Source organism: Salminus brasiliensis, chromosome 8 (genome assembly GCF_030463535.1).
Source record: "Salminus brasiliensis chromosome 8, fSalBra1.hap2, whole genome shotgun sequence".
NCBI classification, from domain to species: domain Eukaryota; kingdom Metazoa; phylum Chordata; class Actinopteri; order Characiformes; family Bryconidae; genus Salminus; species Salminus brasiliensis.
The window spans coordinates 41,605,691-41,631,962 of NC_132885.1; the positions used below are offsets into that span (position 1 = coordinate 41,605,691).

The window sequence follows — 26,272 nt, forward strand, 5'->3', positions numbered from 1 at the left end:
GTCTCAGTCAGCCTCGTCTCGGTCTAGACATTATTTTGACTCTGCATTGTCTCAATCTAGACTTTATTCTGTCTCGTCTTCGTCTCGTTTGTCCTTGTCTTTGTCTCGTCACGTTATTTATAGGATTTCGTTCACTCCGCCTCACCCTTTCGTGTTCAGTTCCCGTTGAATACGGCAGGCTCTCGACTGAAGGGGTCTGGAGTCTTGGCTGTGTTGGATGTAAAATGTGTTTCTCTTTGCTACGGTTCACCGATCTCTCTTCGGTGTGTCACAACAGCTTGTCACTCCTGTTCTCCTGTGAGAGAGCCATTTAGGACTGTGTGTGGGCAAGAGCGGAAGGCACCGTACATCATGATATACCCAGCCTAAGGGATCACATTACCTCAGTATCACCCCTCTCTCTCTCGCTCGCTCACTGTCTTTTCCCCTGTCCCTGATGTTCCCTCCCTCTTTTTCTCCCTAGAACCCTTATTACCTTTCTTCCAACAGGGGAACGGTTCTGTTTACTAAACCCCTCTGAAGGCCTTTCCATTTTCAGTGTTGTTTGCTTCGGACCTTTTGGAAACGTGTAGCTGTAGGAGGAAGCGGGAGTGAGCGAGCGAGCAAGCAAGTGAGTGGGTGAGAGAGTGAGCGAGCGAGCAATAGTGACCTTACCTTTCAGTCTGCCTTTGTTCAGATCTTGCTGCTCCATCCTGAGCGATCCTCTTTCTTTCCTTGCTTATGAAGTGAAAAGGCTTTTATACCGAGGCCCGTCGGTGAGGAGCTGAATGAGAGATGAGGAGAAATGACACCTAACGAGCAGACTGATGGACAGCGTGAGAGGACGAAGGAGGGAAGAGTGAAGCTCTTTTGGCTGACATTTGTTGCCGTGTCCTGAGAGGCAGCTTTTACCCAGAATGGAATATTTCATCTCTCCTGTCCCGGCTGCTTGATGGGCGGCCAGGCTTTTATGAGGCTTTTGGCGTGCCTTCCTCTCGAGGTCTCTGCAAGGCATGGAAACTGCTGCAGGAACGTTCTGAGTGCTTTCCAACAATCGCCTTGCCTGACTTTTGGTTGTTAGACTATTCCAGAAAGGACAAGGTCACTGGTCCTCAATTTCTGGAGTTACAGCAGGATAAATTAGGTGTTCAAACAGTCACCATACGGGAACTAAGCAGAAACGGCAGCTTGTTTGAAATTAGCTCTATTTTGTGAGGTCGGAATAAACAATGCATGGATACACCCCCGCCTATTCAGCCTACAGCAGTTTAGCCCCACCCACTCACACTGAACTTACCCACCTATTTTCTATTAAACAGTGAGGGTGGTCATCTTTGTCTTATTTTGCGTAGAACTCAAGATCAGGGTGCTGCGGAGCACCATGTAACTCAATCCCCCACCTTCCAAAGAAGAGGGCCGGCATCTATGGTTGAAGGTGTTCTTACCATCTTGTGTTTGAGGGGTAACCAACACCAGAACATTGAGATCATCAATTCAGTGCTCCGTTGGGCCACCAAGAGGAGACTCAACAAGAAAGGAGTCAAGGCCTTTAACCTTCCCTGCTCCCCGGGTACCACAGTGATGGCTGCCCACTGCTCTTACCAGCAGTAGTTGTGGCCTTCCCTTTATTGTTCTTCTCCGACGAGGTCGAGTGAGCCCGTGGGCCGGGGCCGTCTTCTGCTGAAGCAAACAAAATAAATAAAGTGGTCAAATTGAACCATCGCTCTCCGTCTCGCTCTCCATCTCCTGCACCCCCCGCCCACCCCCCGCCAACCCCCAGCAGCAGATGCCTGTGCTGACGTCACTCCAGAGCTGGGGCACGGGCCCCTGGGACTCGTAGGCTGTTCTGGGAGGGCTGTATTTTTCCAGCACAGGCACGCCAAGGCTGCCGGCAAGTCTGCAGCAGTGCTCTCTGCTCAGGAAACCAGCTCTTTATTAGCCTTATTACCTGTCCTTCCGCCGCCCTCGCTTGCCATCTCTTCAGCGCACGCAGACTCGCCTCACGAGCGAGCCGAGACGCCAAGTGATCAATGGGCACAACGGGCATTCCCCGGATTCGCAGTGGAAGAATTTGTTAACCTCTTGTCAGTGATCTGATTCATGGGACGTTCTGACGAACGAGGTGCCTGTGTGATCTGTACCAGGACCTCGTCTCTTATTTACCCGCCAAATAAATCATACGACGGCAGGGAAGAGAGAAACCTGTCAAGTCACAGTGGAAGGGGAAAAATAGGCTTGTCCAGACCATTAAAAGCCATGTTTCATCTCCTCTTTGGTCAGATCTAATCTAGCCAGCCTCATTAGGGGCTAATTGATGTCGATATGCAATTATGTGATCCGGTGCATTGGTTTTCATGCCGAGAGGAAATGCTACTCTCTCTCTCTCTCTCTCTCTCTCTCTCTCTCTGTGGTCTTTGATGTGATCGAGGCTCTGTGCTAGTACGTAGGTACACGGGTCACATTCATACCAGTTCATACCAAGCCCGGGAAATTGAGAGGGACAAATAGTACAATGGGACACTGGGTGGGAAGAGTGGTTCCTTGCTGCTTCCTGTTCCCAAAGTTCAACCCAAATGTCCAAACAGAGCCTTCAAAGCATCCAGAGAGAGGACTTCCATCCAGGTGGTCCAGTGGGCCCCGAGGACTAGGGTGAGAAACACTGGCTTTCACAGAACACCTCACAAACCAGGCTGAGCCCAGGGTTCTCGGCAACGTTAGCTAATCGTACTTGGGCCACTTGGGGTCGGCTTAATGACGTAGCCTGACTTAGCACGTCTACTGCGGCATTAGCCCATAAAGGAGGTACCCAATTCCGTACCCTGCTTCCGTTTTGGGTAAAGAATTGGGTCACGCCATGATATCCAGGACATTTGATTATATGGGTTATACTACTCCAACCAGAGCCATGAGAGAATGGCTTGGAGAATGGAGAATGAGGTGTCCTTAAGGACGTCCACCGGGTTAGCCCATTGCCCTCCGATGTCCAGCAACAAGGTCGGCTGGATTTCTGAATTCTGGTGCGAAGCAGCCAATTTAAACAGGTGTTCACCGACACACCCACACTCCCAATGGCATCGGCAGATGTGCTGGGAAGAACCACAGATGGCAGTGGGTTAGCAAATTTACTGAAACCACGTCCAAATATATCTGTCCAAATTCATCATCCAGGTGCAGTCAGCACCCTCCCAGAGCGAGCCGCTGTGAATGAGACAATGAGTCCACCACCTGGATCGTCGGGCCAGGCGGATAAACGGATGGCTGTAGGGGAGTGCCCACGTGAGCAAGTGGTTCGGTATATGAGGTAAAGGAAGTCCCCCAGCCTTGAGCTTTCTTCTAGTGGTTGATGAAGGAAACTGAAGCCGAGTTCTCTACTGACATTAGTGTGAGGTCCACCAGGAACCACAGAGTAATTGTGAGGTGATTTACCTCAACTGTGCCTTGCCCAAGGTAGCTAAACCACTTGTAGCTATTGGACAAAAGTATTGGGACACTTGCTCATTCACTGTTTCTTCTGAAATCAAGGATATTCAAAAAGAAGGCATCCAGGAAACTGGTTAATACTTTGATGGTTGACAACTTTGATTAGTAGAACTTCTGGCTATTCCTGCTGCCTGCTATCAGCAGCCGGAGCCGGAGAGAGCACAGTTGGCCTTGCTGTCTCCGACTGGGATCTACTTGCTCTCGCTTCCCACATGGCCGTGCCGGGCATCCGCTAGCCAGATCAGATCAGAGATGGGTACTCGGCGCTTTTGAGATGAGGTGGAAAAGAGGCGGTGGCTGGATGCCCTTACCCTCCCAGGCTCGGGAGCGTTACATGTGGTAGGGGGAGAGTACCAAGGACCCGGAGGTGCACTGGATTTCAGTGTCCCAGTTTGAGTCTATTAGGGCTTAACATCAGAGTAAGAAGGTAATGAAAAGCTCTTTAGGACTGTTTAAGCTCAGCTTTCGCTTCAGGCTGATCGTATGAGGGCCACCATTCTAAAGAGGCAGAGATTTACAAGACGAGACCAGCAGTGAGGCCTTGAGGTTTGATGCACCAGAAGCTATATGATCTGTTCTCCACTCGTTCCACCCCTTAATCCCTTTACAAATGATCACTCTCCAGGGCCACATTGATTCCTAATGTGCCAAATGAGCTCATCACTCGCTGGAGTTGCTTAGTAGAGGAACATAAAACTTCAGCAGTAATTGCAAACTCGGCGAAGACGCAACACAAATCAAGCTGGCTAATCCCGCTGTAGATAAGACTTACCTAAGCTGCCATGTGTAGGGGACAGTGACCGTGGCCTGTCCTCCACAACTGCTGGAGGTAGATCTGATGGCCATCACCTCACTGGGTCGCTGGTTCTAAACAACGAATCAATCAGTCGCTTCATTAACAGAACTACCAGGATGCGCAACGTCCAGATCAATGTGGTGATCGATGGAGGTTCTATGGCTTGTTTAAAAGAGCGCCAAATCGCGATCGACCACTCATACGGCACGCGTACGGGCGTGGGCTCGACTGCCTGATTTATGGCAAGCGATTGGGAGGCGGTGCCGTGCTTCTGGTGATTTGTATGATTCATGTGTGGTGGCGTTAGCAGGCTCAGCAGCGCTAAATAAAGGTCCGCATATGGGGCGTGGATACACTATGTGTCCAAAAGTTTGTGGACACCCCTTCAAATCAATGCGTACAGCTGCCGTTCTTGATGGTTCTGGTGTGGTTCCCCCCTGCCGAGTTGGTCTGCCTTGCATTATATAGGTGTTCTATTGGCTGAAGTCACGTAAGCAGCTGCTCACATTGCATTCACTACATGGCCAAATGTTCGTGGACACCCTTTTTAATGCATGCATTTAGCAACTTTAGGTTAAACCCATTGTTGACACAGATGTGCAAATGCACTTACTCAGCTCAGCTTGTCTAGTCCCTGTAGAGAAGTACTGCCAATAGAATAGGACTCTCTGGAGCAGCTAAACCCAATGTACCAACCTATTGGCACCATGCTGCCTAATGCCAGGCGTGGGCTAGTAGAGGGGTATAAAGCTCCCCAGAATTGAGCTATGGAGCAGTGGAAGAACTGTGCACTCTGGAATGATGGATGGTGCTCCATCAGTTGGGGAGTTGGGGATGATGATGATGTTGGGGATGATGATGTTGGGGATGATGATGTTGGATGCTGGTGATCATCCAACATCCTGACCACACAGATACTCCAACAAAAGCAGGATCTTGGAACTGTTTATTAATTCCTTTTGATTTCAGAAGAAACAATGAACGAGCAGGTGTCCCAATACTTTTGTCCATGTAGATAAAAGATGGTAGAGGTAGATGTTGGCACATGTGAGGAATTCTACTCTGGCGTCGCTCCAGATGACTCTTTTTCCACACTTCTACTTGTTGAGAGCGAATAGCAGCGGCCTTTCTGGCCTATTGTCCGTTTGACCACAGCTGTGCGGCGGTGCTGCTCTCGTCTCAGGCATCGATTGGTCGGATCTGCCCAAATTTCCCCAAAGCCCTCCACCTTCCCACAACCCTGTTACCTAGCAACAAAACGATGTGCTGTGAGACAAACATCTTGAAAGACAGGGACAGGGATGGAGAAATACCACCCAGACTGAATACCTGAGGGCCCACAAAACTTATTTCTGATGGTGGGTTACCTAACCGCACACAAACACACACACACACACACACACACACTGAACTGAAACACTGATCTGTGCTCATTGGCTGAAAGAGAACTGACTGACGCTCTGTCCAATATTACACTATATGGACAAAAGTATTGGGACACCTGCTCATTGTTTAACAAAGTGTTGATCCTGCTTTTTGTTGGAGTAACTGTCTCTACTGTCCAGAGAAGAAGGCTTTCTACTAGATTTCTACTAGTAGAATTGCTGTGAGAATTTGATTGCATTCAGCGACAAGAGCGTTAGTGAGCTCAGGATGTTGGAAGGATGATCACCACCCCACCCCACCACACCTCATCCATCCCAAACTACCCAACTTATTCCAAAAGTACTGGATGGAGCTCCACCACAATCATTCCAGAGAACACAGTTCCTCCACTGCTCCACAGCTCCTCAATGCCGGGGGGGCTTTATACCCCTCTACTAGCCCACGCCAGATTATCTGGAACCTGCGATCTGTACTCAATGTTACGTAGGTCGTGCTGATGATGTTATAGCTGATCGGTGTATCTGTGCGATTGTGCCATTCATGCTACTCATTGCTATGTAAACCGCTCCACCAGGGATGGGAGTAATCGGGGTAATCGGGGTAATCGGGGTATCGCTCTACGTTTCTGCGTCCAGTGAAAGACATGCGTCTGCCTGTCACTTCTCATTGCCACCCCTCCATGTCAGGGAATCTTACGTAATTGATACGGAGAGTGAAGCGCTCCTGTTCTTGGCGATCAGTTCTGATCAGCGTTCGGCTGCCAGTCGTCCGTCTTCGCCGCGTTCCTCTACATTTCGGTGAGGTCAATTCTGTGAAGGTATTTCTGCATCGTCTGAGTCATCCATCTCTGAGTCAAACCAAAAACGGATGAGGCCTCATCCTGGAAATAGCTCGCTCTAAAACCAGCCATAGCCGCCCACTTACCCCTTTAGCCTCTTCTTATAAAACAAGTTGTGGTTTGCAGGCTCATATCTCTGGAGTTATTTGTCAAGGAGCTGGAGAGCAGGACTCGGCTGGGCGCACAGCGGAGTTTCAGGGCATAATTACCTGAGAATCTACGTTTCCTAGATTTGGTCAAGAACGTACAGAGGCTTGGGCGAAATATCTGTTACTGCGAATAGCTGAGCAAATGCGAGATGACCTCATTTCCTGAAGGCGTGAAGTTAAAGATGGTACGTTTCTTTAATAATTTAGGGGTAAAGGCCCAAAGCAACCCTTGCATGGTCAGTAGGCTACTTAGTAACACCCCCTTTGGCAAGTATCACTGCTTGCATTTTTGTTTTTTTTCTTTCTTCAAGCAGAAGGTTTTACTTCTTCTTGGGACGTCCTGCAGCTCTGCTCTTGTGAGGTCGACCCCCAGATTTTTGATGATGTCCAGGCTGGGGAACTGTGAGGGCCATGGCGAAACCTGGCAATAGCTTGCACCTGTTGAGGTAGTCCGGTGAGGTGGAAGTGGAGGGGTGTCAGTATTATCCTGCTGTGGATTTCATCATCTTCTCATCTTAAGCTTGTTTATAGATGTTTGATGGTTGATGATTGCTTCCAGAATTTGCTGGTATTGAATTGAATCCGTAGATTCCTCGACCACGAGGGACGAACCTGAAGGTTTACATTAACTACTTATGTTCCCACAACAAACCCAACCGAAGCCTCATCATCTCTCCTTTGGCCTGCTGGTCCTCCCTTTAGGCCTAGCCTACCTACACATTGACAAAAGCCTCAGCAGGGCTGCTCGTGTTCCCGTTAAATGCCGTTCAGTGATTGAAACGTTTTGCCCGTCTGTTCCGCTGCACCCAAACACGGTACGTTTTGCACCGAAGGTAAAATTCTCACCGCCGTGCTAATCGGAAAGGGGAAGGCACTCATTAGCCTCTCCTCTGAGCCGACCGAGCGCTCCCTTAATGGCAGGGATGCGTTTACTAGCCCATTTATATGCAAATCGGAGCAATCCCTCCAGGGACAAGTCCCTCCCCTCCTCCGACCAGCTTTTCCAAGAGGGTTACTCAATTACCTCACCGGATCTGAATCCTAAAAATTGATACAAAAAAAACAAAAAAGAAAGAACACCTTTCCTCTCCGGAAGACTCGGCTTTGCCTGTTACACTGGGACTTTATCAGCAGGGCTTCCATGTTTCCAGGTGGATTGGAGGTCATTCAAGTGAATGGACCTAAGAGCAAACGTCGTGACGGACAATGGGTGTAATCAGTTTGTAATCAGTCAGGCACAGAGGACACAATTTAATTAATTCCTTACGAGCAAAGCTGTTTTTTTTTTTTTACAATGGTGCTTCTAATTAAAATGCGAGAAATGAAAAGAGCGGTAGAGGTTGAACGGGCTGGCAAAGTCGCGCAGTTAGCGCTCATCTCTAATGCTCTGCAAAACCCTGCAGTTTTCTGTTGCTGTGCTTCCAAGCTTCCCAGGTGGGACGGCCTTGCTTGTTATCATGCTCTTAAACAATAGTCTCTCTCAATGTTTGAGGAGAAGTCCTTAAAAAAGAGGGTTCCCGAGGGTTCTTTAGTAAAGACAGTGCTTACATAGACGACCTCGACAACTTCGAGAGCCTTTTGGATGCCTTAATATTTCTAGTGCCTAAATGTTAAAAGGTTGTTTGGATTGGTGGGAAACCTTTGCTAGGGGCTTCTCTATAGCGGCAACACCGGTTCCACTATCGTTACAGGTCAAAGAACCTGTCTGCTACGTGGAGTTGCCCTCAAGCCCCTTATATAACCCTGCTTCTTAGTTAAACTCTGTGTCGAACAAAGGTCACACCCACATCCACCCTGTCTCCACCCAGGGGGCTCCGGCTTCACGCACAGACCACAGGAACCACAGGTCTGGACGCTTTCCGCAGTCACCCTATGTTGTACCAAATCTTCGGCATGGTTTAGGCAAGGGACGGCACCTGTGTAGAGCATGCATGAGGTATGGCATGATTCACTGGGAATTCTCTGGCAACTTACCTGCTCTGTTCACACAGGGGCCATACGTCCAAGCCAAGAAGCATTTAGGAACTGGTGGTGTCTCACCTCACTTTTCAGGAGACTCACTTTTTCTGCAAGAAGGTTTTTCCACACCTCCAAAGTTCTGAGTGTTTTCTGCTCCTCGCCATCCAAGCCCCCCTGAACACATTCAATGATGTCGAGGTCTGGACATATGGAGCATTCTGGGGTGTTCTGAGAGCAGCAGCAGCAGCAGCTTCAGCAACTCTCAATAAGATCTTCTCGAACAACTGGGTCGACAACTGGGTCGTCTTCTCACAGTGGAAGGTGGATGGACACAAGCACCTGTGGATAGCTGTGAAAGTAACACTGCAACCTGCAATCTCCCAATGACCGGGGTCAGAATTTAGATGGCTGCACTCCTCAGAAGCCCCCTTAAAAGACAGTTTCTTTTTAGATGATCATTCTTCTGCATCCGTTCTTCCTCTTCACCTGAATAATGGATACTGAAGCTGATCTGATCTGCAGAATCAGGTGTGTTAAAATCTTCTAGGTCTTCTGGGTGATGAACCGCAGATATATTCTGTAAAATGGTCTTGAAATCAGAGTGTAGCTGGATGTGACGGTGGCACACACTCCACATGCCCACTCCCGGACAAATTCCGAGCTGGTAGCATTGCGGGACGGATGCTTTATGTCACGGATGCTCCCTGCGTCTGCCTCGTGGTCAGGTCTCCGATGAGTCAGCCTGCCGGCTGTGCAAGAGCGACACTAATTCTGTTGTGACATAGAAAAGAGACGTCCGGCCTCGTCGTCTTCCCACCGGGACGCCTGTCAAGACATGCTAAAACCTTCAGCTTCTTCCCTTGGCCACGTCTCCAGCTGTCATCCGCAGCGTGGTGTGTGTGTGGACTCCACAAAGACATCAGCAGCAGGGCAGCACTGCGAGAAAGGTCACTCAGTTTGGTGTTTCCGTGGCAAAAAAAGGGGTCTTTAGAACGGGTTCTTTTGGGATGGAGGTTTCCTATTAAAAGAACCATGTTTGTAAATGTGGTCCAAGATGGAACGCTGGAAGTTGGCTGGTTTGGCTGGACGTTCAAGACGTGTATTCTGCATAGTCTTGGTCTTGTCTACAGCACTATGGGGACCCTTCAGGAAGCCCCAAAGTCCAGAGCAAAGTCCAAAACTGTTTATATGGACTGAAGAGGTACTTTCCTCATGTTTTATGGTTCTTCTTGGCCATCTTGATAAATCGGACGAGCAGCATGTGTGGGCCTGCTGGCCGAAGCCAGCTCTGCCTTGCACAAGAGTGCACTTCTCTCAATGAGATTTAATTCAGAAGGTTCCTGCAGACAAAAAGCAGCTTTTCAATCTTGTGATCTTGATGTTGCGGCAGACGTTACCGTTGCTCTGATGTCTGCAGGCCGGCAGACGTCTCTGTGAAGGAGCAGGAGTCTCTGAACCCGAATGGGTTTCAATCCTATAGAGAGCACCTTTCTCTAGTTACACTTTAATCTCAGGTGCGAGCTAAAGGAGCGATCTGTGGACGTGTCGACCGCAAGCTTTCGAAGGTGAGAATGCTGGCGGCCTTGTTTTTTTTTTCTTTCTTCCTTCTCCATAATCGGCCTTTCTGAAAGGATGCATTAAGCTGTGTGATGAGATGAAGGCGATGCGACCAGAATAAAGTCTTTTCAGAGCTTCTGGGTGCATTTACTGGTTCTCTGCCTCAATCTCTGAGCGGCCGCGGCCGTTTAGGATGAAAGGAAGGTGTCGTGACGGAGGCATGAATCTTCCTCTTTTCAGAGGCTTCAGCATCCACCTGAAATGCCTCTTTTTCCTCTCCTTCAGCTCGTGGCGCCTTCGTTCTCCTTTGTTCTGGGCCTTTTCCTTCGTTCTCACTCTCTGCTGTCTTCTCAAAGTCTGAGTTTTTTCTCCTAAAGTCCACTCATGACTTTTGTGGGCAACAAAAAGAGACATACTTCATTTGCTGTGCCTATTTGTTTTGCTACTGCGCATTTCAGGACAAAATATGTAAATGAGCTCTGTTCTGATTGGCTGCCCTCCATTGCGCCTCATTCAAAGAGCTTCAAAATCTTCCAGTGTCCAGTGTATTTCAGTGCAGCTAAGAAGCTGAATAGGCAGTATGTAAATGTGCTTGTTAGTCAACACCATATCCCGATTGTGATTGGTCCCAGATCACTAAGGTGTTTGTACTGAGACCTCCCCCTAACTGTGATTGGTCCTCATCACTACCTTTTGGGTTATGAGACCCCCCCATGACTAGGATTGGTCCTCATCCTCACATTGTTTGTCCTGAAACCTCCCCCTGATTGTGATTGGACCTAATCAACCAGTCCAGTTTAATTCAGTGCAGCTAAGAGGTTGAATAGGCAGTTTGTAAATGTGCTTAGTCAACACCATATCTTGATTGTGATTGGTCCCTGATCGTTACGTTGTATGTTATGAGACCTCCCCCTGACTGTGATTGGTCAAAAGCTTTAAAATCTTGCTCATAATTCCAGTGAAATTCAGTACAGCTCAGAGGCTAAATGTCAGTATGTAAATGTGCTTGTTTTGGTGACCTCACAAAACTCAAACAACACGTTTCACCTTCTGGGTGGTGGTGGTGGTGATAGTGGTGGTGCTGCCAGGCCTGCTTCAAGAAACGCTGGAGCCAGAAGAACAGTCAGAGCATGTGGGCGGTGAGATCGATACAAAGCGGGCGAGTAGAACTAGCTGCGGGCTCCGCGAGGCCAAGGTCAAGCTGTGTGTTTTATTTTACCAACTGGTTGAAGGGCCGAATTTGGGGCTCTTTATTGAGATGTCGTTAAAGGACATCTCCTTAGACCCTCTAGTGTTGAAGGATTCATTAGAGTAACCTCACACTTCAAGGCCCTCGGGCTTCAGAACAACAGAACACAAGGGGACAGAAATAGGTTAGTAGTTTAGGGATGAGTTATATAAAAGCCATGCTAGGAAGTGTGGAGAACGCACTCCCACAGCTGCAGTGAACTCATCGAGTTGCACAGGGATGTGAAAAGTACAGAAAACTCTTTTGGAGTCTTTGTACTGTGTTTAATGCGCACTGAATTAAAGAGATGAACCCAAAGCTAACACTGCGCTTCAACGCCAACGGGCCGTTCCTAAGCCAAACAACACCCGTTTGGCCTACAAGCTGCATCCCTATGGTGTGGTGTTGTCTTTGCTGTTTGTTATGGGACCTCCCCCTGACTGTGATTGGTCCTAATTACCACCTTTTGTGGTTTGGGACTGCTCTCCATGACTAGGATTGGTCCCCATCATCACATTGTTTGTTCTGAAACCTCCCCCTGATTGTAATTAGTACTAATCAAGTCTTATTTTGATTGTGATTGGTTCAAATCAACACCTTGTTTGTTCTGGGACCTGCTCCTGACTGTGATTGGTCCTAATCACCACCTCATTTGTTCTGGGACCTCCCCCTGACTGTGACTGGTCCTTATAACCACTTGATTTTGATTCTGACTGGTCTTAGTCAACACCATATCTTGATTGTGATTGGTTCAAATCAACACCTTGTTTGTTCTGGGACTTCCCCCTGACTGTGATTGGTCCTAATCACCACCTTTTGTTTTTGAAGACCCCGCCTCCCATGACTAGGATTGGTTCTTATCATCACATTGTTTGTTCCTGAAACCTCCCCCTGATTGTAATTAGTACTAATCACGTCTTATCTTGATTGTGATTGGTCCTAATCACTGCTTTGTTTGTTCTGGGACCTCCCCTTGACTGTGATTGGTCCTAATCACAGGGTTGTTTGTTCTGAGACCATCTTCCTGACTATGACTGTTCCACATCATCACATTTTTTGAGACCTCCAACTGACTGTAATAGGCCCTATTTATGGTGTCATCTGTTTTGACTCCACCCCCTGGCTGTGATTGGCTCCATCAGTACCATTATCTGTTCTGAGACCTCCCCCCCTGACTGTGATTGGCCTTTATCACTACATTGTCTGTTCTGAGACCTCCCCCTGACTGTGATTGGCCTTTATCACTACATTGTCTGTTCTGAGACCTCCCCCTGACTGTGATTGGCCTTTATCACTAGATTGTCTGTTCTGAGACCTCCCCCTGACTGTGATTGGCCTTTATCACTACATTGTCTGTTCTGAGACCTCCCCTGTGAGAAATTTTCCGCTCCTGCTGTTTCATCCTATCTGTTGAAACAAAATCCGAATGAGGCACCGTGGTAGTTGTAGGTGACCTCTGTGAGCCGAAACACGGCGTAACTGGCTGTTATGAATGCGGTGGTGAGTGATGGGCGGATTGGTGAGGCCCTCTGTTTGGATCCACAAAGATAAGCTCCGAACCTCATTGATATCAGGTTAACACCAATAATCAATGTTCATTACTGTGTTTCCCAGCTGTCATGGTGTGTGTGTGTGTGTGTGTGTGTGTGTGTGTGTGTGTGTGTGTGTGTGTGTGTGTGTGCGGGTGTGTGTGAGAGAGTGAGAGAGTGCATATGTGCACTAAACAATCCCCTCAACTCTTTTAGGGCATTGACCCAAAGGTTCAATACCTGAACCCTCTTTTGAAAGACCATTTGGATCTTCTCATTTGAAGAGAAGCGGTAACCTTAGCAACGGCGTGCTGGAGTAATTAAGAAAATCCAATCCGGCCTCGTTCTTAATTGAAGAACAACGGCTCTATCCCGAGTGGCTGGCCTTTGTAAAGGCCTCTGATTGCGAGCGACGGGGCTGATTGTTGCCGTGGAAGCCGCAGAAGAAGGACGGACACACAAAGGCGACCCGCCTCGAAACCGACAATTACATTTTAGTAATCGTATTCGGGCCCAACGGGCCAGGGGCTGATTTATGAGCACAGGAGGCAGCAAGGATGTCCTTGTGGAAATGCTGGAAAGCTCTCATTCTGCTGCTCCACGTGTTTAATATTCAGTCTCGTCAGCAGGGTGGGGGAGGTGTAGCGCCAGAATCCGTGTCTGTTGTCACATAGCAGTGATTCAATATTCAGTGTTTGTGTGTGTGATACATACAATCAACAGCAGGCGAACGGTAGTACACTATATGTGTAAATATGATATATACACTCCAGAATAGCCAAAACATTATGACCAGACCAGGGTCAGATTATAACATCCAGAGGATCTTCCACCCAGCTCCAAGGCTTGCAGGGCGAGAGGGGGGGGGGGGAGGGGGGGGGGGGCTCCCGGTCAGCAGTGGTGAATACCTACTCATGAAGGTGGTCTGAGAAGGGACAAACCACCGACCGGCGACAAGGTGACGGGGCACCTGAGGCTAATCGATCTTGTCTGGGTGGGACCAGCAGAAGGACGTGTTAAATGATGGTTATGAGAAGGACTGTAGCTGCAGCCCGGTCAGAGTGGTCATGCTGACCCTTGTCCACGGTCAGAAATGCCTATAATAGGCAGACAAGCCTCAGAACCGGCACTCGGAGCGATGCAAGAACATGGTCTGGTCCGATGAGTCATGTTTTCTTCTCCATCACGTGGACGGGCGCTGGGCACATGTGCACTTTTACCTGTGGCAGGTGCTGGAACAGCCTATATACCTTCTGTAGAGGTCTGTAGAGGGGCTGTTTTGGCAGCACATTGAGGAACAGGCAGGTAGTCCTAGTGTTCACGGGTTCACGAGTTCAAACCCTGGCAATGCCATAGCTGTTGGTGGCTAGATGTTCAAAAGCGCACACCTGGCTTTTCTCACTCTGGGCGTGGTCTTGTTGCTGTTGGAAAAAAAGGCAAACTTTACAGGAGAAGGAAAAAACCTTCTCAACCTGCAATAGAAGTCAATGTAAAAATATTTTTTCTGAGTGATTCTGAAGCATTTCTATTGGTCCATTCGTCCTGGAATTGTGACACAATGTAAAGGACAGACTGCCTTTTCGGATTGTGGGAAAAATGAAAAATGAGTACACGTGAACATACACATCTCGTGTTCTGCGTGCTCCGCCCATAGACACTCTATCATGCTCCGACAGGAAAACACAATTACACAGATTAAATGTGGATGACATGGATTTCCAGGGCATCTGGGAATAGCTGACAGCTGTGATCATCATATGTGACAGCGGCCTCTGAAGTATGTGTATGTGTGTGTGTATGTGTGTGTGTATGTGCATGTATGTGTGTGAAGCAGAGCATGGCTATGGCAGGTGCTGCTGGGCTGGTATGTTTACTCTCGCGCTGTGATGCTCCCTCCCCAGCCAATGCGATTATGATGTAAGGCCGAACACACAGATAGGCAGGCTGGCGTGGGGCATCTTTAGCCTCTAAGCAATACATCTAGACCGAATCCTACCCCTGTGCTGGTGCACATGTCACAGATACCGGCCCTTTAAAGGGCCCATATCCTGGGAAGTCACTCATTCTTTTTGTAAATGGGAGTAAACATGTAAACACTGCAGTTTTCTCACTGTCCGTCCAGGGCGTCTCTAAACTGGGGGAGTGGAAACTCTAAAAAACGAAAAAAATAATAATAATAAATGCAAAAATAGCACTTGTGTGATGTCACAAAGATCAAGGCTTTTATATGTCTCGAATATCACCCATATATTCCCAGTGCATTTGCCAGTCCTGGCTTTAATAGCCTTCACATGTTGATACCAGTACTGATCAATCATTATTCAGCCCTAAGCTGCAAAGCTAAGCCTGAAAAAAAGCAATGTGTTTTGTGATGTCACAGAAATCAGCACATTCAACTCCGCCTCTGGCAGTTAAGCCCCTCTTATCATTGCTGGCGTCGTAAGATGTGTCTTTGCATCTCAAATGACCCGTTTAATTGTGATGCAAAATAAAATATAATAATAAAAGTACATGAGTGTAGAACAAAGGAAGGAAATCCAAGAAACCCAAGAAAATGTCTTTTATGGGCCCTTAAACCCCGGCCTCATTTTTGAGTTATAGTTTTAACACCTACTATTCAGCACATACTGATTATTCAGTATCTGCTAATTAAGCTATCCAATAAGCAGTTCAATATGTACTATTTTAGTATCTACTTATTATTCAGTACATACTAACTATTAAATTATTGCTTATCATTCAGTATCTAATTATTTAGCATCTACTAGTTATTTGGTATTGATTTAGTATTCAATAAGTACTAATTATTCAGTAGCTACTAATTATTCAATATGTATGAATTATTCAGTACCTACTAATTATTCAATGTATGAATTATTCAGTACCTACTAATTATTAAGTAAGAATTATTCAGTATCTATTAATTATTCAGTAAGAATTATTCAGTGCCTACTAATTAGTCAATATGTATGAATTATTCAGTACCTACTAATTATTCAACAATACTTATTCAGTATCTACTAATTATTAAACAAGGCTTATTTAGTACCTACTAATTATTTGGTCCAAATATTCAGTACCTATTAATTATTAAGTAAGATTTATTCAGTACCTACTAATTATTCAGTAAGAATTATTCAGTACCTACTAATTATTCAGTAAGAATTATTCAGTACCTACTAATTATTCAGTAAGAATTATTTAGTAGCTATTAATTATTCAGTAAGAATTATTCAGTAGCTATTAATTATTCAGTAAGAATTATTGAGTACCTACTAATTATTCAATATGTATGAATTATTCAGTGCCTACTAATTATTCAGTAAGACTTATCAGTACCTACTAATTATTAAACAAGACTTATTCAGTACCTACTAATTATTTGGTCCAAATATTCAATACCCATTAATTATTAAGTAAGATTTATTCAGTACCTACTAATTATTCAGTAAGAATTATTCAGTACCTACTAATTATTCAGTAAGAATGATTCAGTACAGTACTAATTAATCAATAAGTACTTTATTATTCAGTATCCACTATAAAACTAATATGTAACTTGTCATTTGAAGTACACTATTTGGACAAAAGTATTGGGACACCTGCTCATTCATTGTTTCTTCTGAAATCAAGGGTATTAAAAAGAGCTGATCCTGCTTCTGTTGGAGTAACTGTCTCTACTGTCCAGAGAAGAAGACTTTCTACTAGATTCTGGAGGAGGAGCATTGCTGTGAGGATTTGATTGCATTCAGCGGCAAGAGCATTAGTAAGGTCAGGATGTTGGATGACTCATCTCGTTCCCAACTCCACCAACTCATCCCAAAAGTACTGGATGGAGCTCCACCACCATCATTCCAGAGAACACAGCTCTTCCACTGCTCCACAGCTCCTCAACGCTGGGGGGCTTTATACCCCTCTACTAGCCCACGCCTGGCATTATTAGGCAGCATGGAGCCAATAGGTTTATGTTATCATCTGCTCCAGAGAGTCCTATTCTATTGGCAGTACTTCTTCTCTACAGGGACTAAACACGCTGTATGTGTGCATTTGCACATCTGTGTCAGCAACTGGTGCAGAGAGAGAAAGAGAGAGAGAGAGAGAAGGTGGGTCTTTAGTCATCTAATTCTTATTTGGATCTTCTAATGACGCGACGCCCGTCCCCGATTCCCTAATTTCATTTCGCACTGGGAACACCCGATGTGCTCGGGCTCCCTAATCCACGTCTGCAGGTTCGAGCTGGGAGATTAGCATGCTTTCCCCCGCCGCGTCGTCTTGGCAGCCACATTATCTTGGATGCTATTTGCCCCGCGGGAGTGATGAAGAGGATTATTTTGCTTTTGCCTGGCCCCCGGATCCTTTCAACAAGAGGATTTCTTCTGTAATACATCCACCAAGCGGCGGCAGGGGCAAAAAAAGAGAAAAGAAAAGAACGCTCCCATTGAGCTGCTTCACGGCCGTACCTCACAAACGCTAGCCATGGTGCACAGTAGCCCAGCAGCTAGCTGTAACATTTAGCCTTAGCTTAGCCTTAGGCTTGTTAGACCAGGGAGGCCACTGCACACCTGACCACCATGCTGGCTGAGCTGGAGAAGTGCTTGTAGACGACACGCTGGCTGCCAGACGAGTCCTAGGAGGCCCGTATGAACATGAACCTATTGGCACCATGCCTCCTAATGCCAGGCGTGGGTTAGAGTGGAGAAACTGTGCTCTCTGGAGTGATGGATGGTGCTCCATCCAACACCTTTGGGGATTGACGTTGGTGGGGTGGTGATCCTGATGCAATCAAATCCTCACAGCAACTCCAACTCCAACTCTTTTTTTAATACCCTTGATATAGGAAGAAACATTAAGCAATGGGCAGGTGTCCCAATACTTTTGTCCAGTTAGTGTATGCACACCCATTTGGTCTACAGCAGTTTATCTCGGCCTATTCGGCCCTCCTTTTTGAATGAAGCCAGCCAATCAGAGCGGTGCTCATTTACAAATGGTCTTAAAGGCACAGTATGCGCAGCTGTGGTGCATTAAAGCAGCTGTATGGATATTTTTGGGTAATATAACGTACCTTATATTAGTGATTCTGAGCGAAGCAGGGTATACAATCGGAGTCTCTGAGGTGGGATAAGGGCTCGCCTTATCTGTGTTTGACAGAGGCAGAAGCTCCTTATCTTAAAACCCTGTTTGGAGATAAAGGATAGAAAGTCAATTCCAATAAGCAGGAGTGTGTTGGGGTGTGTCGTAGCTCTGACACACACTGCAACGTAAACCCAACCCACAACAGCAGCATGCGTGCAGCACCTCCATAACGATTCAAAAATATGTTCAGACACATTTATGTCCAAAGGTATCCAGACACTCCATGGGAAAAGCCCTGCCGATAGACGGGGGTGTGGCCAAGCGTGGGTTAGAGGGGAATAAAGCCCCCCAGCATTGCGCTCACAAGTTGAGATGGATTCTCTGCTGTCTAGAGTTGGAGTGGCAGAATCAATCAGCCTACATCAGCAGCTGACTATCGAGAGGCTGACTGCAATCAAGTCGTCAACATCTGGTGTACAAGCATCCTATAAGAGTGTGGCTCTCTATCAGTATCTCTCTCCATTCCATCTGTTACTCTCTCTCCCCCTCTCTACTCCATCTATTGCTCTCTCTCTCTCTCCATGTCTTCTATTGCTCTCTCTCTCTCCACCATTCTTTCTATTGCTCTCTCTCTCTCCATGTCTTCTATTGCTCTCTCTCTCTCCCCAATTCTTTCTATTGCTCTCTCTCTCCCCCATTCTTTCTATTGCTCTCTCTCTCTCTCCATGTCTTCTATTGCTCTCTCTATCCCCCATTCTTTCTATTGCTCTCTCTCTCTCCATGTCTTCTATTGCTCTCTCTCTCCCCAATTCTTTCTATTGCTCTCTCTCTCCCCAATTCTTTCTATTGCTCTCTCTCTCCCCCATTCTTTCTATTGCTCTCTCTCTCTCCATGTCTTCTATTGCTCTCTCTCTCTCCCCCATTCTTTCTATTGCTCTCTCTCTCTCCATGTCTTCTATTGCTCTCTCTCTCTCCCCCATTCTTTCTATTGCTCTCTCTCTCTCCATGTCTTCTATTGCTCTCTCCCCATTCTGTCTCTAACCATTCCTTCTATTGCTCGTCATTCTTTCTATTGCTCTCTCTCTCTCCATGTCTTCTATTGCTCTCTCTCTCTCTCTCTCTCTCTCTCTCTCTCTCTCTCTCTCTCTCTCTCTCTCTCTCTCTCTCTCCATGTCTTCTATTGCTCTCTCTCTCCATTCTGTCTCTAACCATTCCTTCTATTGCTCGTCATTCTTTCTATTGCTCTCTCTCTCTCTCCATGTCTTCTATTGCTCTCTCTCTCTCTCTCTCTCCATGTCTTCTATTGCTCTCTCTCCCCATTCTGTCTCTAACCATTCCTTCTATTGCTCGTCATTCTTTCTATTGCTCTCTCTCTCTCCATGTCTTCTATTGCTCTCTCTCTCTCTCTCTCCATGTCTTCTATTGCTCTCTCTCTCTCCATGTCTTCTATTGCTCTCTCTCTCTCCCCAATTCTTTCTATTGCTCTCTCTCTCCCCCGTTCTTTCTATTGCTCTCTCTCTCTCCCCCATTCTTTCTATTGCTCTCTCTCTCTCTCTCCATGTCTTCTATTGCTCTCTCTCTCTCCCCCATTCTTTCTATTGCTCTCTCTCTCTCCATGTCTTCTATTGCTCTCTCTCCCCATTCTGTCTCTAACCATTCCTTCTATTGCTCGTCATTCCTTCTATTGCGCTCTCTCTCTCCCCAATTCTTTCTATTGCTCTCTCTCTCTCCCCCATTCTTTCTATTGCTCTCTCTCTCTCCCCCATTCTTTCTATTGCTCTCTCTCTCCATGTCTTCTATTGCTCTCTCTCCCCATTCTGTCTCTAACCATTCTTTCTATTGCTCTCTCTCTCTCTCCATGTCTTCTATTGCTCTCTCTCTCTGTCTTCTATTGCTATCTCTCTCTCTTCATGTCTTCTATAGCTCTCTCCCCCCACTCTCTCTTTCTCTCTCTCTCTGTCTTCTATTGCTCTCTCTCTCCATGTCTTCTATAGCTCTCTCCCCACTCTCTCTCTTCATGTCTTCTATTGCTCTCTCTCCATTCTTTCTATAACTCTCTCTCCCCACTCTCTCTTTCTCTCTCTCTCTATGTCTTCTATTGCTCTCTCTCTCCATGTCTTCTATAGCTCTCTCTCCCCACTCTCTCTCTTCATGTCTTCTATTGCTCTCTCTCCATTCTTTCTATAACTCTCTCTCCCCACTCTCTCTTTCTCTCTCTCTCTCTCTCTCTCCTTTCCTTCTATTGCTCTCTCTCCCTATTCTCTCTCTCCATTCCTTCTAAACTCTGTTCTGATTGGCTGTCTTTGTTTAGATTTTTGTGACGTCACAACAGCAGTACAGTCGTCTACAGGCTCTTTACACAGCCGGGACACTCCGGTTCTCCGAGAGACGGGTTCTTTAAGAAGCCTGTTCTGGGATGTGTGTAAGAAGTGTGTGTGTGTGTGTGTGGAGTGAAGAGTGGCTCTGCTCTTTCTCTGCCTCTCTCGTTCGGCCTCCTCGAGCGTTCTCTGCTGAGATACAGCGGGAGGGAAAGTGAGCGCATCACGCTACTGACGGCGTAAAGCCTGGCCGAGGGGAACGGAGGCCGATGATGTAAGCGCTTATGCAATCCCCATGCGCGAGATTCACACACACGCACACACACACACACACACCCCACCCCCTGCAAGGCCATGCTGCTGCTGCTGCTGCTTCTGCTGCTTAGCACTAAACACCAGTGACTTTTATGGATGGAGAGACAAGAGCTCAGCCACGCCCTGAGAGAGAGAGAGAGAGAGAGAGAGAGAGAGAGAGAGAGAGAGAGAGAGAGAGGGAGAGAGAGAGGGAGAGAGAGATAGAAGGAGAGAGGGAGAGAGAGATAGAAGGAGAGAGAGAGAAAGAGAGAGAGAGAGAGAGGAGAGGGAGAGAGGGAGGGAGAGGGAGAGATAGAAGGAGAGAGAGAGAAAGAGAGAGAGAGAGAGAGGAGAGGGAGAGAGGGAGAGAGGGAGAGGGAGAGAGAGAGAGAGAGGGAGAGAGAGATAGAAGGAGAGAGGGAGAGAGAGATAGAAGGAGAGAGAGAGAAAGAGAGAGAGGAGAGGGAGAGAGAGAGGGAGAGAGAGATAGAAGGAGAGAGAGAGGGAGGGAGAGAGAGATAGAAGGAGAGAGAGAGAAAGAGAGGGAGGGAGAGGGAGAGAGGGAGGGAGAGAGAGAGAGGGAGAGAGAGATAGAAGGAGAGAGAGAGGGAGGGAGAGAGAGATAGAAGGAGAGAGAGAGAAAGAGAGGGAGGGAGAGGGAGAGATAGAAGGAGAGAGAGAGAAAGAGAGAGAGAGAGAGAGGAGAGGGAGAGAGGGAGAGAGGGAGAGATAGAAGGAGAGAGAGGGAAGAGAGGGAGAGGGAGAGGGGGGGGGGCAGTGTGAGACCCCGTCTCGCGCTCCTGCCACTCGTGGCTTGTTCAAAGGCGCGAGAAAGGCTGTGGAAAGGTCTGCCAGAGCACGCCACCCTTACCCCTAACCCCGCCCACCCCCCGATTTCAGCACGGACTCGCTGGTTTCTGCGCGTGTCTGCGCGGCGCTGCACCGCTTCCAGCCATGCAAACCGAGCGCGCGCTTCTCCTGCGGGTTTAAATCACCATTACACTGTTTATTAGACCTGAAATACACTAGCCAATCACAGGCAAGGGGCGGGGCTAACAGAAGAGCGAGGGCAGGAAAGGGGCGGGTCTCTCACTCTCTTCTTATTGCATCTATTGCGCGCTCTCTCTCTCTCTCTCTCTCTCTCTCTCTCTCTCCCCATCTTCCCCCTCCCTCCTCGCTCTTTCATCCGCGTGCTCAGCAGCAGCGCAGTGAGTCGCGCGCTCCACTGCGGCGGGAGAGAGAGGGAGAGACTCCAGCGCGCGAGATTCGGGGCTGCTGCTGCTGGTGCTGGTGCTGCTGCTGGTGGTGCTGCTGGTGGTGGTCGTTCCTTCCGCTCCTCCAACAGCGGCGGGGTGGGCTTCACGAGGAACTCTCTCGCGTGCTCCGTATTAACCGGTTTTTATATTTTGGTGGCCAGGCGGGCGCGTGCCCTCATCTTCTCGTGCGTCTTCCTTCCTCCTCCTCCTCCTCCTCTGTGTCCCGCGCGCTCCGAGCTCCGCTTCTTCTGCTCGCTCTGACTCCGACTCTAACGGCTCGAATCGTTTCCGCCCCCCAAAACCACGCGCGCGCTCACGCACACGCGCGAGCACACATCCATCCCTCCCCCCTCCCTCCCTTCCTTTACTTAAGTGCATGCGACACCGTCCTGCAGAAAGTATGATGAAGTTTGTGCGCGTGTGTGCGGCCCGCGGCGCGAGCCGGTGCGCCTAAGTCCCCTCCCGGAGAGCTCCTCCGTAGAAACATCGCCATAGCAACGCGGTTTTGGCGCCCTTTGTAGCTTCAGAGGATGTGGTGTGCGCGCGACTTTGTGAACTGCACTTAAAAACAAACAAACAAACAAAAAAAAAAAACATCAAAAGGAAAAAGTAAAGACGGCCCGCCGGTGTCTCGAGGGGTGTCCTCGCGCCCTTTTCCTCCTCCTCCTTCTCCTCTTCCCCCTCTAATGCCGCTTTGATCGCGCGCGCGCGCTGCGGTGAAACGCGGAGCTCGAGAGAAACGCGAAAAAAGGCCGAGAGAAGAAGAAGAGGAAGAGGAAGAGGAGGATTTACACAGACAGCAGGAGGGATGAAGAAGTTCCGGAAGGTGCTGGACGGCCTGACCACGTCGTCGCCCGCGAGCGCAGGCGGATCGCCGTCATGCGGGAGCGCGGCCGGAACCCCCACCGCGGCGCCCACCCCACGCGAGCTCGACGTGCACGAGACCCTGCTATCCGAGCACTTCCACATCTGCAAGGTTGGTGAACTACCCCCTCCCCCTCCCCTTCCCCTTCCCCCCTGCCCCCTCCTCCCCAATAACCAACCCCTTTTCCACTCTCCTCGCGCTCACTTTAGCATCAACATCATTGATTGTTATTTTGATCCGGAGCTCGAGGAGCTCGAGCACTTCCAAGCTAGCCGGCCAATCCAAACGGTGGGCGGCGCCAAACACTTTCGCGCCACATCTGGTTCCGCTACTCCAGTGCAGATGTTTAGCAGGTGCAGCCTCGACTCTCCTCCAAAGCCTTTACACAGCATTGCTGTGAGGAGGATTTGATTGCACTCAGCCACACAGGAGCAGCAGTGAGAGCTTGGGTAAATGTTCTTGTCTCTATGGTCAGCCACTGACCACTCAGAGTCAGCCCAAAGATATCGGATGGCGGGGAAGGCAGTCCCACCGCTCCACAGCCCAATGCTGGGGGGCTGTACTCCCTCCAGTCCTGGCCTGACATTGGGCACCATGACCTGGTTCATTCATCACCACGATGATGCCGGGTCTACCAGTGGCCAGGTTCTGGGTCATGCTCCTTTGCCATCGGCAGCCGGAGCCAGAGAGAGCACAACTGCCCTTCTCTCTCCAGGTGGGTAGGCGGTGCTCTCTCCCCTCTCTTCCACCTTAAAGCGATGTTGGCCGGCATAGGCGTCTGATAGCTGGTGTGGTGGACCTGTCGGAGCTGAGGACCCGGCATTGCTAGTGCTAGGGGGCGCTACGGACCGGGTGGGTTAAGTGGCAGTACCAAACGGGTAAGGGAGATGCCAGATCCTTCCGCCCAAAAAGGTAGTTCCACAACAAATGAGGACCAACTTGGTGGAGGTTCGTAATGATACCTGTTGAGCTCTGTACTCAGTCTAAGAAGACAACTGCTGATGCTTATTTGAAGGGGTGTCCACAAACATTTGACCAACGCTCATACACCTCATGCCCTCTCATTCGTGCTCTACACAGAAGAACGCAGGCACGGTTCACGTGCTGGACAATGTAGGTCTTGACTCCAGCGCGTCCTGAAACGCTGGACTTCATTACAAGCCTCACTGCCCGCTCGATCGCTGTTGCTCGTGACCCAGTAGTCCATCCTTGGCGATTGGGGTCATTTCTGGGCGTCTTCTGTGTACAGCGCGAATGAGAGGGCATGAGAACTATGTCTATTCCCTGTAGAGAAGTACTGCCAAAAGAATAGGACTCCCTGGAGAGGGTTGGTCTAACTGCAGGCTTTCAGTCCAACCAAGACAGTCATAAGCATACGCAATATGTCCAAATGTTTGTGGACACCCCTTCTAAAGAATACGTTCGGCTGCTGTAAGCTGCACCCATTGCTGGCTAGGACTTAAATCAGACAGCAGATCAACACCATGACCCTATGGGCACCATGCTGCCTAATAATGCCAGGCCTGGGCTAGTAGAGGGGTATAAAGCCCCCCAGCATTGAGGAGCTGTGGAGCAGTGGAAGAGCTGCTGTGTTCTCTGGAATGATGATAGTGGAGCTCCATCCAGTACTTTTGGGATGAGTAGGGGTGGTGATCATCATCCCAACATCCTGACCTCACTGTCGCTCTTGTCGCTGACTGCAATCAAATCCTCACAGCGGTGCTCCTCCAAAATCTCGTCGAAGGCCTTCTTCTTCCCTGGACAGTAGAGACTTTGTAATTCTCCTGATTTCAGAAGAAACAACGAGCAATGAGCAGGCGTCCCAATACTTTTGTCCATTTAGTGTAGAATAATGAAGTTGACCAGATGATGCCCACATGATGTGAAACTGGCATTAGAAAGCACAGAATGGTTCTGATGCCCGTGAAGACGTTAATAGGCCTCGATCTTGGCGCCTTTCCGTCAGACAGTTCTGTTGGGGCTAAAGCCTGACCCCAGCACACACACCCCCCCCCCCCCTTTTTTTTTTCCAGCTGCTGTAATGAAAGCGAACCCGCAGCGTGTCATCTAAACGACGCCCGCGCTCATACGCGTGAGAGAGAAGGATGTTAATGAGGCTTTAGCGAGGATTTCTACTCCAGCAGTGGGGAATAGGCTAGATGACATAACCAGGGCTTCTTGAACAAGTGCAGGAAAGAGAGAGAGAGAGAGAGAGCCTGCGGTAGCCTTCAGGCTGGGGTGAGTTTTAGTGGAACTATTTTTAGCCTGCTCACCCCCCACTCCCCTCCCTTCCCCCCATTGCGGCTGTGGGAAGCTGACTGCAGCCTTTCTGCTGCGGCTCGGCTCGGTTCGGTCTGAGGTGGAGCTGGTGTGTGGGGTCCAGTTCAGTCATGCTTTACTACGAATGCACACAGTAAAGCGTGGTGGTTCTTAAGAAGAGCGAGAGCTATTTCTGCTCTGTAGTAGGAGAGAACGTGCTGGAACCGCCTCACGTGCCGAACTGCTTGCCACGCGCTGTCGAGGCTTTTTTCCGGCCCAGGGATGCTCTAAACAAGCGTCAAGTCTCGGAGCAGTGCAGCCAAATGCAGGGCTCATCTTCATGCGCCTGAGCTGATTCTGGCTGCCGTGGTCATAAAGCTCATCCCCAACCCCCTTGGCGTGCGGCAGAACCGCCGGTGTCCACCTCCTGCTTATTTACATCTATTTGCCGAAAAGGCCGATGCGCTGCATCCTCTCGATTCCAGTTGATCCATGGGATAATGGGTACCACAGAGCATCCGTTGGAATTCCACCATTTTTCCAAAGCTCCCTGCGTGGTTCTGTGTGTGAAATTGTGGTTCAGTGTCTCAGGCATCAGACAGTGTAGGTGTGATAAACAGAATCACATCAGCAGTGAACTGAATCACATCTGTGCTGGACTGAATCGCATTGCGCTTAGACAAATTAGCTGAATCATACTGGCACTGATCTGGAATTTGTCAGCACTAAACTGAATCGTAAAATCGTATCAGCGATAACCTGACTCACTACACCGAACTGAATCGTATTGGCAGCGAATCAGTTATATGATCAGTGAGGCGTTCATATTCATATCGGTACTGAAAGAATCCTATCTGCACTGAACTGAATCGCATTGAGCGGAGCTGAATTGTGTTGCTGCTGAACTGAATCATACTGGCACTGAACCAAATCACATTGGCACTGATCTAAAATGTATCGGCATTGAACTGAATCATTACAGCACTGAACTGAATTCTTTTCCCAGTGAAGTGAATTGTTTTGAACCTGAACAGAATCGTATCAACACTGAAACAAATCATGTTGCCACTGAACCGAATCGCAATGGCATTGATCTGAAATGTATCAGCACTGAGCCGAATCACTTCACTGCAGAACCGAATCATATCAGTGCTGATCCAAATCATATTGGTGCTGAACCAAATCATTACATCTCTGAGCTGAATTGTATCACCAGTGAAACGAATTGTATCAGCACTGAACCGAATCATATGCACGCTACACTGGATCACATTGGCAGTGAACAGAACTGCATCACCATTGAACC

At 48.4% G+C, this 26,272-nt stretch overlaps 1 protein-coding gene across 8 annotated transcripts in view; it reads left to right on the plus strand.

Moving 5' to 3' along the window:
• Positions 1–21,764: 21,764 nt before the first annotated feature.
• Positions 21,765–26,272, plus strand: part of stxbp5l (syntaxin binding protein 5L) — a 141,824-nt gene continuing 137,316 nt past the window's right edge. For all 8 annotated transcript variants that reach the window (XM_072686629.1, XM_072686632.1, XM_072686630.1 and 5 more), the window contains exon 1: positions 21,765–22,818. In XM_072686629.1, coding sequence (XP_072542730.1) covers positions 22,651–22,818 — 168 coding nt within the window. In that variant the 5' untranslated portion in view covers positions 21,765–22,650. The remainder of the gene's footprint in view (positions 22,819–26,272) is intronic.